The sequence below is a fragment of the Lepidochelys olivacea genome (genome assembly GCF_965140295.1).
Source record: "Lepidochelys olivacea isolate rLepOli2 genome assembly, chromosome: 8".
Taxonomy (NCBI): domain Eukaryota; kingdom Metazoa; phylum Chordata; order Testudines; family Cheloniidae; genus Lepidochelys; species Lepidochelys olivacea.
In genome coordinates, this window is record NC_140418.1 from 14,509,105 (window position 1) to 14,523,806 (window position 14,702).

General features: G+C 42.5%; 1 protein-coding gene across 3 annotated transcripts in view; it reads right to left on the minus strand.

Moving 5' to 3' along the window:
• Positions 1-14,702, minus strand: part of FNIP1 (folliculin interacting protein 1) — a 93,945-nt gene that overhangs the window by 35,535 nt on the left and 43,708 nt on the right. For all 3 annotated transcript variants that reach the window (XM_084637664.1, XM_084637662.1, XM_084637663.1), the window contains exon 3: positions 7,011-7,154. In XM_084637664.1, coding sequence (XP_084493790.1) covers positions 7,011-7,154 — 144 coding nt within the window. The remainder of the gene's footprint in view (positions 1-7,010; positions 7,155-14,702) is intronic.

Below are 14,702 nucleotides of genomic sequence, written 5' to 3' on the forward strand. Positions count from 1 at the left end.
GCTGCTTGAAATCTTCTCTCTTGTGCTGCTGCTTCTGCCTCTGCAGCCTTCTTCTGAACCCAGACATTTCTATCTTGCCTGAATTTCTTCTCTATTTCTTTGTCTTTTTCTCTGCATCTTGCATCTGCTCTAAAAGTTCTGCCTGTTTCTTGCACTATTCCTTTTTTACCTTCAGAGTTTTCTGTTTGTCAGTCGCTGCCCATGTTCCAGATGTAACAATCTATGCACCTTACTTTTGCCCTCTTCGGAGGCCCACTACTTCCTCTGCTGTCTCGACTACCATCTTCTTCCAGGCTGACCATCTGTCTTCCAGACTTCCATCAGTCTGGTTCTGTAAAATACTGGAAGGTTGCTAAATGCAATCTGGAATCTTATCTGCATTTCTCTGTCCTGGATCTTCTGTATTGCTATAACGTTCTTTTTGTCCATCTTTGTGAACTTTTTGAGTTTAATTTGTAATGTGGCCTCTCAGAGATAACGATCTGCGCCCTGATCTCTGCTGACTCTGACATCCCTCAAAGAAGATGCTCACCTCTCAAATATACACACATGACCTATCTTTATGATGTTTGAGCCACAGAGATTAAGGAGCCATTCATCATTATAAGTCTGGATGCCTTCTGCTGCTGTGCCCAGGACACCTTCCCAGCCAATCGAGTTGTTGCCAATTTGTGCATTGAAGTCACCTATCATCAAACTGATGTCTTGATTAGGCATGTCATCCAATACTTGCTGCACCTGCTTGTAGAATGTATTCTTTTCACTTTTGCCTAATGCATTTGTTGGTCATATACTTGGGCTACATTTACACTACAGAGCTTACAGCTGTCACACTGCTAGTACAGATGCTCTAAGGTGATGGGAGAGAGCTCTCCCGTCGACTTAATTAATCCACCCCCAACAAGCGGCAGTAGCTATGTCAGCGGGAGAAGCTGACATGTAGCCCACGAAAACTTATGCTCTAATCAATTGGTTAGTCTCTAAGGTGCCACAAGTACTCCTTGGTTTTTTGCGGATACAGAGTAACACGGCTGCTACTCTGAAACCTGTCATAATTCCTACACCTCTTTCACGGGTTCCTCCTCCTCAGCGCAAGATTGTAGCATCATCTTGGCACTCCCTGCGCCCACCTCATCTCACTGACACCAAGTATGTTCAGATGGTACTTTTTCATTTCTCATATAACTTGTGCCAACTTTTCCGTCCTACACATAGTAAATGCATTCAGTGTGCCTACTCCTGTTACAGATTTGGTTGTCAGGATTCAGTGTATCCAGTTCCCAGCTTCCTTCTGGCCTTCACCGAGATCTGTCATACTTGGGTTTTGAGCTCTGTGTGCACCTACAAGTAATGGCTTAATGGAACTGCTTCTGTTGCAGTACGGTTAACTCTGCCACTCTTAGCAACGGTGCCAGTCCCATGCTTGGATAAAAGAGTAGGGTTCTGCAGCTGGATTTGCAACCCACTCAGGTAAAACCTTACTGCCACACAAACTGTTCAGTTAATTATTATTAATTCTGTTTATTATGTTGCACCAAAGGGCCAACCAAGAATGGAGTCCTATTTGTGCATTGTACAAACACATAGTACTAGACTTCCCTTCGTTATCTTCCTTGTCCCAAAGAGCTTATACCCTAATAATAAATAATAACAATCATGTACAGTGCTTAGCACAATGAGGCCTTAATTGAGACTATTTGACTCTACTGCAATATAAAATGATTTTTATTATTTACAACAGTAAGACCACTTATGAATAATTATTATACTTGTAGAAATTTGTACATTTCTGAAGGATTTTCAAAGAGAAAATAGGGCTAAATTAGTAACAAATAATTTGACTAGCTCTGATTTGCTGCATTCCATCTCCTTTTAAATCTTTATTTGGCAACTTCTGCATTAAAATACCAGAGTTCAGAATTTCACACGTATTTAACATCTGGTTAAGAAAGATTTAAATCACTTGGCACCAGCTAAATGTGTTGCTATAAAGGATAATGTACACTTTCATGATTAAGCAGCAGGCAATGGCATTCACTAACATTAATTTAAACAGGTTCTCAGCCAGTAGAGTGTTTATCTGGGTTAATTTTAAGTTCAGCCCCATCAGGAAGGAAGATGAGAGGAGGGGATTTTGTGTGTGTGTGTGTGTCTTTTACAGAAATTATTTCCTCAAAATTACTTTAAGTAAATATAATTTCATATCACATACAAATCTCAACACTTCACTAATATCAGACAGGCCTACACCATAGTAATACCAGATATAATGCCTGCCAATGCATGGGGGGAAACTTAGACTGAATTATAGAATATAATAAAGAAACCATGGACTACCATAAGGAGAAAGTGCAATAGCAAAACAGTATACAAGTACTTTTTGAAAAACAAGTACTTATTGGCAAATCTTTTTTAGCTGAAGATGAAGACTGAATATACAAAGAAGTTGTTGCAGTGTGGTATGAGTAGGGATGCTTACTGATCTTTGCATTTTAGAGAAATCAAGGGATGCTAATTCTTCTTTCCCAAATAATCCAAGTATAAAAGTGAAGGCTCACAAAGTTTGTTTGATTGCTTCCTTTGGGCCTGATCCAAGGTTCATTGAAGTTCATATGAGGTCTTTCCATTGACTTCAAGAGTCTTTGGATCAGGCTCACAATGTACAGTAAGAACCTCAGAGTTACGAAAACCAGAGTTACGAACTGACCAGTCAACCACACACCTCATTTGGAACCGGACATTCAGAGTTACAAACATTTCAGAGTTATGAACAACCTTTTGCCGAGGTGTTTGTTAACTCTGAGGTTCTGCTGTATATATAATGTTTAGGAGTTTGAGCAATGGTTTTTTTCTAGGTTCCAGCAGAGGGGTGTTCAGAGGACAAATATGGTGCCCCCACTATGGCACATAACGAGGAATTAAGATTTTAAAATTAAGTAGGAATTCTAAAAGGGGAACTGAAAGGGTTTTTCTATAAATTAAAATAGATTTGTAAATTTCGAAAAAAAGAAGAGTGTTTAAAAGTCCAATTAATAATTCATTGTTGTTTTCAAAACACATTATTTTTAATTCATTGATCCAAACAGAAGTCTGGCCACAATCCATCTCTGTGGGTGTAATATCATGTGTATAAAGACACAGACATCAGGTCATGGGTCCCAAACCAAAAAGCATCCCTACAGAAGTCAACGGGGCTGAAACAAATGCCTGAAGTTAAGAACGAGCTTCAGTGCTTTCCTGAATGAGGGCCTTAGGGCCTAAACTTTTCTTTTATTTGATCATCAGAGCGAGAAGAGCTATGTGTTTACTGCTGATCGTTCTATGGAGATCATGGATTTTGGACAGGCTAGACCAATGGCTTCTTGACAAGTTAAGGATTGACTCATAATCACCTGTGCATAATAATTTGTATTTGACACTCTTCTGTCTATTGTTATTGTGCTGATCGTCTCCTTCAGTACAAGGAAAGAGCACATGATGCCATGAGTAATCATGCATTTCCTGTTACTTGACTGGTGAGAGTTTGCCATTAGCGATACTGATTGAGCACAAAGGAGGAATGTCATGTAACATCATATGCTAGATAAAGTACTGCACACAGCAAGCAAAAATCTTCAGACTAAAATTAAAAAGTTACCTAGGCTGATCAACTGAAGATGTTTTTGCAGCTGACAGAAACTCATGCCACTCTTTCCTCTCATCTATGTGCTGTCTTTCCAATCGTATGCATAAGTAAGCAGGGTCACTTTTTTACTCATGTTCTCTTTTGCTGGCAGTTCCTCTGCCCATTAACCTTCCAGAATTTAGCACTGACTCCCCACTAGCTGTGCCTGACCCTGACTAAATTAAATGCCACAAGGACCCCCAGAGCTCAGACACTTCAGAGCTGCTGCATTTGGGCACTAGGCAAAACAACAACAAGCCACATCCTTTGACTTTGTCAACTCCAGATGGCGGAGCAAAGAATTTAGAACAACATTTGCAAATGTGGGTGCTTAAAATTAGATACTTAAGTGTGCTGATATTCACAGAGTACTAAGCATGGGTTTGTGTACCCTCTGGGAAAAGTTAGACTAATTATTTAGGTGACTAAATATGGGTTTAGGTAACAACTAAGTTTGGCCTAAATCTAAATGACTTTCCCAATGTCACAGAGTGAGCTAGTGGCAGAATCAGAAATAGAATCCAGGCCTCCAGATCCCCACCAGAAATAATGAATATGTAAAGAAGGCCACTGGATTCTTCTACTTACCCTACCCATTGAAATAAGAACAAGGAGATACTATGAAACTCAAAGACAACTCATTTAAAACATAACACTTTCCATTACTTAGCTCTTTGAATCTTCAAAGCAGTTTGCAAAAAGGATCCATTACTAAGGTCAGAATACCTAACTTTTGCAACTCACTATCACTCCAGGAGCACAAAAAAGATGGGGCATGAATAAAAATAGCAACTACGACTATAAAAATGAGGATATAATTACAAGAACTATTAATCTTCATGTGTCACGGCAAAAAACTGATCGCTACCAGGATCATGGATAAATTCCCATTCTATCATATTGCCTAACTGGCCAGGTGCATTGTAGGTAGTCTAGGAAAGATTAGATTTTAATCAATAAATATCACCCAAGAGCCTAAAAAATGTGAGTGTGGCTCTAAAAAAGTCCTTTTTTACAAAGTACTTGTGTACATGGAACACTGAATAATGATCAGTACAAACTATTAGGCCCAATTATGATCATTTTTATCTATGGATATAAATTGCGGGAGTTTTGAATAAGTATAAGGCATTTGAGGATTGTTTGATTTTAATTTTCTGCCTGTGAAAATTTAAGTCTATAAAAACTGAGGGGAAAATACTTAGACAAAAATGTATTCTTATTATCATCATCATCATCAAAAATCATGAAAAGTGAAAAGCCGCTCATTTCAAACCTAATTACAGGGTTTTGTCTTTCCCCTGCAAGATCTGGAAAAGGCACTGCCAAAGACAAAGATACTCATGAGACACCCTGCTTTGGGGTTTGGCCTTCATATGTGCCTAATGAGGTACCTGGCATTACCACAGATGCCTACATTTATTGTGAGAACCTTGCTGCTGTTCAACCACCTGGGCGTCCAAGTTCTAGAAAACAGAGGTCACCAAAGACCAAAGTGAAGTGCAATCAGCCAAGAAAAGGGGTTAAAAATTAAAAACTCATATGAGTAATAACTGAAGAGCATATGGCAAAAGGGCACGACTCTAGGGAATGATGACTTGGAAACAAACCAGTACCCTTGGTCAAATTTATGAGCGCACATAAAAACAGATCATAAATAAATTGCAAGTGTTCGTTATGACACATTAGCATATTAGAGTCAGTAATATTTGCATGATTTGGAAATCACATTTCTGTCCGGTAAATTTATATCATTTCCTAGGTCTATTTACGGCACATATTGCACAAAATAACCTTCTACACATATAAACAGAATTGCAACACAGTTGTAAAACCCAGGTCTCATGATCAAACAAACCTTCAGCCTGGATGAGAAAAAAAATACTCAAGTAAGATCCTGCAAACACTACCAGGTACAGTACATTCTACTATGGGAAGTCATCGGCAAGTAACCATTAGCAATATCAGACCTTATTTAGAAGCATCTGAATGTATTCTAGAGACATTTGTGAGTGCTTTAGATGGAGCATAATCAGAATACCACACAGCACCATATTTCATCTTCTAAATCACCTACATCACAGTCACATACATTTAAATAAAACTATCATAAAAAGTGCTATTAGCATTATGTTATTGGGACTTCCACTTCGCAACTGCAAAGGCTGCACATACTACATATATATATAGACACCTTTATTCTCCAGTGCTAATCAGTGTTTGTACACAGCCTGCCCAATGGAGAAGAGAAATAAGTAGCTGTAGGTCGAGACATTGGTGAGCATAATGTTCTCCTGGTTACACAGGACACTGTGGGGGTTATGTTGTGCCAGAGGAAGCACACCAAGAGAAATGGAACAGCTCTTCCTTTCAAAACCACACAAAATACCCTTCCAAGAAGGGCGAAAGGGCAAATAGGACTTCAGTCACTTTATTGAAACTATGGCAAAGAGCTGTATGTGAAAGAAAAGACAAAGGGAATACATTTCTGGTCAAATATAGCAACAGCTAATGTGATGACAGATAAAAATCAATGCAGAAAGTTCATTCATTTACATCACTGGCGGGTTAAGACATCAGTAGTACTGTACCTCAAAATAAGTTGTGTAAGGGGCAGCTTCTCTCAAACATGTAATTAATTCATTACAAAGAGTATAAAGGCTCAGTTCTATTTTAGGATGGCTTAATATAAAATGCTTGTGATCCCATGAAAGCTGAGATGACAGAAATATATCCGTGTCAGATGACTCCGGCTAGTCTTGTAACCAAAACCTCCACACTTTTGTAAAATTTAACTCAAGTTATATAGCACTGTTACATAGCCTTCATTTACAGGTTTACAGCTGTATGTTGCCACATTTAAAAAAAAAAAAAAGTAAAGTTTCCCCTGACATAGAACATTTGACTTTAAATATATTTGTAATTCAGAATATTTAAAAATATCACGAGGCCTAGGGTCTTTCACTAGAAAAGGGCCCATACAGGTCCAAATACTCAAGGGAACAAAATGTCCCAACCTACCGTTATGGGTCCAGTCCCAAGTCTCATTTCACAGAAGGGGCTTATTGTCCAAGTCCTGTTCAGATATGGCCCAAAAGGTCAGGCCTCTCATACTCTGGAAATACTTCTGCCATTCAAGGCAGCGCTCTTGAGAGAACAGTTTACCATGTTTTAGTGCCCTTGAACCCAAAGCCCTAGTCTCGATTCACTCTCAAACTGCGACCTTAGTCTAAACCTTAAAGAAAAACTCCTGCCTCAGGTGGTCTCTAATTTTAAGCATTTTAAAACATTCGATACATCTGTTGCAAAATTTGACAAGATTGAAATAATATAAAAGAATTCTCACCTGGTATTTTGGGCATTGTTCTTTCGTATCGGAAGATGAGGAGGATGAATTGATGGAACTGTCCAATGAAGAGGAACTGTCTCCTCCAGGCTTCAGTTGGCAACATTTCCCAAAGACTCTCACCTGAGCATCACTACAGAGTTTCTGAAACACAGACCACATGCCTGTCATTAGATTTCACATCCCTAAAATCATTGTTTAATGGCACTGGAACGATCTGGTCTTGTATTCCCAATTTAGGAAGCGTATTTAGCGGCAAAAAGGTTATATGCCAAGGCAAACAGTAAGCAGAAAGAGGATTTATTTCTCCTCCAGACTGACTACAGGGAAGGAGGCTGGGCCGCTTTACTTAGAAAACTGAACTGGGAGCAAATACAACACTCCTTGTTCATTTTCTTAAGGAACCGCAGGCAGTCAAGCTGCTTTGAAGATTTACAGAGAATAATTACTGGGCACAGGAGCAGGAGAATGGGTGGCAGAGAAAGGGATGAATACGGGAAATGGAACAATAGATTCCACCTGCCTTCTCCCCACCTTACGTACATACTAATAAGCGTTTATATAGTCTTGTGGTTGGCATAGCACTTCAAAGATGCAGATGATGACAACTGAAAAAATTCAGGTTTTTAGCCCTAATGGTTGTGAAGAAAAGCCTGAAAATGCAACCCAAGTGTAACTGAAGCAGAGTCTGCAAAGGGCCAGAAACAATAGCTCTGAGAGGTGTGAATTGCCCCAGGCATCTCAATGGGACGTCAAAGCCAAGGCCTTGCTTTGGGCATCCTGCCAACACCACCCCAGCAGGGGGCTCTGTGCATGCGTCAGCTGGCAGAAGGAAAAAAGTGCAGGGAGGCCCAGCCCATTCATCCAAGCAGATACATGCCAGCTGCCAGGATAAGTCCTAGGTCCCTGCCACTCCCACTATTGGCCCTGTGCAGGGAGAAGATGGTCCCTGGCTGCTTGTGGGGGAGGGGAGGTGAATCAGAGGGACAAAGGAGCACCCTGCCTCTGCCCCTCCCTCCCTGAGCGGGGTAGGGGCCAGTGCAAGTGGAGCGTGGGCCTCCATGTGTTATGGTGCATGTAGGGCACGAGCTAGCTATAATGTGGCCCCAAGTGTAGACAGGGCTCCTGCGCTTACTAACATTTTCCCATCTTGTTGCCCACACTAGAATTTGCACTGTTGTTACCACTAGTGAAGCTACTCCAGTGGGAAAGGTTAAGGAAAAACGTATCGATAAGCTAGTGAGTCTGTGGCAGAGCTGGGAATGGAAACCCATTCTCCTGACCCTAGGCTTGTGCTTTAGCCACTAACACAAGTTCCCTCTCAGAGTAACCAACTCCCATTATGACACACTAGATTCACAGATACTAAGGTCAGAAGGGACCATTATGATAATCTAGTCTGACCCCCTGCACAACACAGGCCACAGAATTTCACCCACCACTCCTGCAAAAAACCTCTCACCTATGTCTGAGCTTTTGAAGTCCTCAAATCGTGGTTTAAAGACTTCAAGGAGCAGAGAATCCTCCAGCAAGTGACCTGTGCCCCATGCTACAGAGGAAGGCGAAAAACCTCCAGGGCCTCTTCCAATCTAATCCTTATGGGGAGCACGCTGAAGTCATGCAATGTGTAGATTTGCTAATGGCTCATATTTTTGGCTTGCGCCTAGTACACAATGCCTGGAACATGTGAACAATAATCATATGACTTTAGTAGGAACTCGTGAACTAGAATTGCATTTTATCTCTGACACAAAAAACAATGTCCTGGGCTAGGTTAGGCATCATGTGATAAAAAACCACATTGAATCCACAGGGTTACAGCAACTTGTGCAGGCAAACCACATTTCAGCTTTACATTTTCCATCAGATGTTGCAAGTTCTCATATGAAGATGTGGTAATAACTAGGCTTACTTCAGGTTATAAGTATATTAAATGCATTTTTGTAAAATGAAAAACTTCTGTGCATTAAATGACAGGCTAAAAAGTGAGCATTTTGCAAAACCTAATCATTTCTCTTCCCTAGCACTTGAATATTTTCAGCATAGTAGGTTTTCCCAGAACCACTGATGAGATCTGTCTTGAAATTATAGTTTCCTAATTTAAATACTAGAGGGGAACAGACATTTGATCTTTGCAGTGGAACGCAAAATGAACTAAGGAACCTGTGAAGTAAAAGAGGTCAAATGTTCAAGATCTTTTAGATACCATCTGTCAGCAGCTTACAAGTAGCAAATCATTTGTAAAACGCAGAACACTGACAAATTTTGGAACACGCAATTTTAGAATCCAGCATGTGTTTAAGTGTAACCTGTTGGACTATGAGATCAAGTATCGGTAATGCTCCTCCTCTCTGTAGTTACGGAATTTGAATGTCAATGAAATATTAGATGCTACAAATTGCTAGATGTTATGCAACAAGGGAATAGGCCAACTTGTGTTCCAGTATAATAGTCCAAGCATTTTCAAGTCATATTTCCCAAATAAGGCGGTAACTACAGCATTCAATAAGCTGCACAAACAAAAGTTTCAAACCTATTCTCTTTCTTCCCAAATGTACATAGTGCAGCAAATCGAGTCTCTAGATAAAATGCTGCTGGCAGATCTCTGCCATGCACAAAGTTGCCACAAAGGGGAGTGGTGAAAGGGGGTTTTTGCATCCACTGGCCAGAGTTCTTATGTACAAATTGCTGACAGACTCAGCTGCAGGTGGATATGCACTGAACACCCACTGTGAAGCAGCTCTCACCCCAGTGGCCTTGCTTCTGGACTTCTACCATGTACATCTGCAGCAGACTCTTTCCTAAATCATCTTCCCCAACCTGCCCCAGCAATGTCTGGTCCTGCTAAACCCCTTGATGGTTTTACAATGGACTGTCACTGGGTCCATAAACTCTTCATTGTATGGGCAGGGCACAAGCAGCATTTCTGCTTCTTCCACTGCAAGTTAAACAGAACAAGATTAAAACGAAAATAAATGAATCTTTAAAGTTATGGGAAGCCAGAATCAATGGGATGAACCCTTTGCAAACACACATGGGTAGGTCAGGGTAAATGAGCATAGGGGAAGGTTTCTTCTCCTGCTGGTATAGGTAAGGGACTCTGGTCTCTGAGCTACTGATCCCCACGTGGATAAAATGCCTAGCCATGCTCCAAAGGAGAATTGCCATAGAAGTGAGGTCTCCATTAATGGAGCTCAGACTGGACTACGCAGAAGAGCTGGCATTTCCAACACCTCAGAGGTAACAGCTGCTGGGAGAGGGGAGCGTAAACAAACTTAGGCTGGCCCTGGAGCAAGCTGCATCCTGACTATCTAGAGGCCTGAAATAAAACAGAAAGTCTGTGAAAGAAAACAGGGAGAAGGCTCTGGAAGGCTGTAGGACTCCAAAAGTCAGACCCTCAGCAACTGTGGGAAGGACGAGTTTCCTGAGGCAGGTGATGGAAGCACCAAAAACGGAGAGTAGGGTAGAAAAATTCCATTTGAAGGGAACCTAAGGGTATTGGACCAAAGCCAAGCAGTGTCATGGGTTGGGTCTGCATAAGAAAGAGAGAACATTCATCATGCGTTTTAATCTTTTGTCTGGCATAGAAGGTGCTCAGATTTCACTGCCATGGGGACAATGTAAGAACCCAACTGTCCAAACAGAACACTAAGCTGCCATCACCTGAGAACGATCCATCCAATATCCAGGCTTACTCGAATCCTCGGAAACAAAGGGACAATCACGCTGATGAAAAATGAATCTAGAGAAATTAACTCCTGCAGTTTATGATTGTTTATAGACATCAGCCTGAATTGTAACTGCAGCTATAAAAATATTAGTGCATCCACCCTAGAGTATTAGATTGTCGCACATTTTTTCAACTGCCAAGTGTTTTTTAAAGAGAATCTAGCACTCCTGAAAGTTGTCAGCTTTGTTCTCAGTGTTGTCTAGCTCCTGCAAGTATTCACAGGACAAGCAGGAGCAGTGACTGGGAAAAACATCCCTCTGCCGGCCCCTCAGTATGCCTCCAGTTCTGATGGAAGGGAATACTGAGGGCTGAGAGGGTAGGATTCAGTCTCCGCACTGCAGAGATGCCAACTGTAACAGTAGTCTCTTGCTTCCCAAAAACTTGTCCACGAGGAAACAGTTTGAGACCATCGTCTCAATTTCACAGGTCACCTCCAGGCAAACAGCTCAATATTCTGTTACTAATCCCCTGAGCAATTTAGTGCCCAACACGTACCCTTTGCTAAAGCATAATCAAATGTGTGGGTAATCCTGGCTTGTTTGAAATTATGTGCCATTTTTATGCCTTTTAACCAGTGTGGCAGTTGGAGTCAAAGATTCCAAATGAGGAGGTCACGGACTGCACTAGCATTGGGTTAAGTGTCACGGCACCAGAAACAGTGGCCTCTATGCAGCATGGTGAAAATGAAACTCAGCGGCTCCCCAAACCCTCTTGCTCTTCCCAGCCCTGTGAGTAACTCTGTGACACATAACGCAACCCCATGCAGTATCTTTGGGGACCACTGAATTTAAATTTATGAATGGTTTAGGTATGAATGTGTTCTGCTCTATGAGGGAGGGTTACCACAGCTCCTCCAGGAACTAAAAACAATGGTGGGCTGATTAAGGCACATCACTGAAACTGTAAACAACCCCACAGAGGTTCCACCCCTGGGGTAGTTTGCATATATTTGTTCCAACTGGGTTTCCCAGAGACTAAGGGACAAAGAGAAAACTTGGGCTCTATAAAGGCTGAGTATAAACAGACTCAGGGTCTTCCTTTAGATTCAGCAAACAGACAGGACCATTGATCCTAGGGGGAACCCCAACCCAAGAGGGAGGGGTTAGAAGGGCATTCGTCTACCAGGACCCCATATCATTGATGGGCGGTTTCTGGTACATTAGTAAGCGTGTAGGAACCTTTATTGTTTTTATAGGTTTCTTCTGTAATGCTTTTACCCTAAGAATAAGTGTATGCTGCTTAGAAAGAACGGTGTGATGATGAGTAACTCCTGGCAATACACTGGTTATAGCTCTCAGAAGGAAAGCAAACCACAGGCACTGGCCTTTAGGTGGACTAGCTGGCTGGGAATATCACAGTATATGGCACCAGTCAGAAGAGAGTGGCTTGGATCCCTACCCAGAAATGAGGGATGGCTGGAAGTCTGGCACCTGACTGGGCATTCCTGGAGCAGACCACAGAGTCTGCTCCAGGGGGGCGGACACAGGTGTCATTACCCTGAAACCGTGACAAACTCCATTGTCCTCCATCGTCCAAACTCCTAATGCTAGTGTCACTTTAGACTCTCGTTTACTCCTTCCCAAGTCCAATCCAGCTGTCGTCACATCTTGCTCCTTTGCAGCATCTCTAAGCTCCACCTTTTCCTCTCCAACACAACTGCCCAACTCCTTGGTTCCCTTTTGCTTTATCTACTGCAACCACCTTTTCTCAGCCTCTGCTTTCATTCCTTCTTCTCCTGTTCCCTCTATTATCATTCTTTAACCTTCTTCACGCCACACCTCCTTGCAGGTTTCCCCTTATGCTTAGAAAATTCTACCACTTCTCATGTACCAGTCAGCAACCATTTTCAGTCAAATCCCTTTTTGACAATGCCCTTCACCCACTAATCTTTGAGCCATAAACCACCAAAGGACAACACAAAGCAAAAACGTAGCTAACAAGACAATGGCAAAAACAAAACACACGCACTCTGTTCTCTTGGGAAAGCACTGATACAGGATTCCCTTCCTAGCGTTTACTTTGACCTCCTCCCTCACCTCCATTTTGTGGCATCATTTCTGTCGTGTCCTTGTCAAATTTGACTGTAAACTCCTTGGGGCAGGCACCTTGCATTGCTGGTTGTTTTTACATACCATACACATTCATGTGCTATATAATTAATGAACAACAACAGTTGAGTACAGAACTGTGTGCTCCCTGCAAATGGCCATTGTAAATGCAGTGTCAAGGTTGGGAAGTCAAGCACTCAGCTCAAACATCAGAAAATGCAGAGTGAAGGCTGAGAGCTCAGCACTGGCTCTGCCCTCTGGGGCTTAATACCTTAAAATAGGGGTGAAAATCTGTCTTTTGATTGCATATTTGCATCCAAATTCAAACCAGGTCGGATATTAATTTTTCAAGGATTTCTAAGGAACATTCTTCCTGCTCGTGCGCAAATGAATTTCCATTGGGACCCAGCGAGGAAGCACATTTCTAACTAATCTCTGGGTCTGGGTTTTGCAGACAGAAGGAAACAGCAATAAGGGAAAAGATGCTGGGGGAGAAGGAGCAAGTTCAGATGTGAGGCTACCAGGAGGCATTAAAGTGATAGACAGACATTATCACCTAAAAATGAATTAATAAGGTGCCATTATGAACAAGCCTCATAGTTGTATGAGGTGAGAACACTGAAATCTCTATGAAGGCAAATAGATCAGACTTACAAAGCTGCCAGGGAGGAGCATTGTGACGGTTTCCAACACCTGACTGACTAATAACTAGGGCCCTACAAAATTCACGGTCCACTTGGGTCAATTTCACGGGGGGTCATAGGATTTTAAAAATTGTAAATTCATGATTTCAGCTATTTAAATGTGAAATTTCATGGTGTTGTAATCGTAGGGATCCTGACCCAAAAAGGAGTGGTGGGGGGAGGGTCACAAGGTTATCCTGGGGGGGAGCTGCAGTACTGCTGTCCTTCCTTCTGCGTGGCTGCTGGCGGCGGTGCTGCCTTCAGAGCCGGGCAGCTGAAGAGCGGTGGCTGCTGGCCGGGAGCCCAGCTCTGAAGGCAGAGTCACCGCCAGCAGCAGCGCAGAAGTAAGGACGGCACGGTATGGTATTGACACCCTTACTTCTGCGCTGCTGCCTGCAGAGCTGGGCCCTCAGTCGGCAGCTGCCACTCTCCGGCCGCCCAGCTCTGAAGGCAGCAACAGGGACGTAAAGGTGGCATGGTATGGTATTGCCACTCTTACTTCTGCCCTGCTGCTCTCAGGGTGCTGCCTTCAGAGCTGGGAGGCCGGCCAACAGCCACCGCTCCCTGGCCGCCCAGCTCCGAAGGCGGCGCAGAAGTAGGGGTCACGGTATTGCCACCCTCTTAAAATAAACTTGTGACCCCCCCTGCAACTTCCTTTTGGGTTATGGCCCCCAATTTGAGAAATGCTGGTCTCCTCCGTGAAAGCTGTTATCTGTATGGTATAGGGTAAAACACACAAGATCAGATTTCACGGGGGAAGTCCAGATTTTACGGTCTGTGACGCGTTTTTCATGGCCGTGAATTTGGTAGGGCCCTACTGATAACATCTGAAAAATGTAGGTGTTGTGTGGAGCTATTTGGTTAAGGCATTGGTAACGTCTGCTCTTTTCATCACACTCTGCCCTCATGCACTCCATATGCAAATGATTCCTGTTCTGATACATCGTCTCATGCTCAGATGTCACAATGCTGAAAAGTGCGGCCTCTTTCTCCTGAGATACTGGCAAAACTGAAGTGGAAGAAGCTTGTTCTAACTTTCTGCTGCTCATGGGGAAAGAGAATAGTCACCAATTAATTCCAGCACAGTGTCTAAGAATTGTGTAAGGCCCCTGGATACAGAAGGCTGACTAATCAGTAGGGACATAAAGTTGGGAAAGAACCTCTTGTGCCTCGTACCAAAAAAGGCACAGGATACACAAAAGGAAGTCACTTTGCCCTGTCCTACACGCCA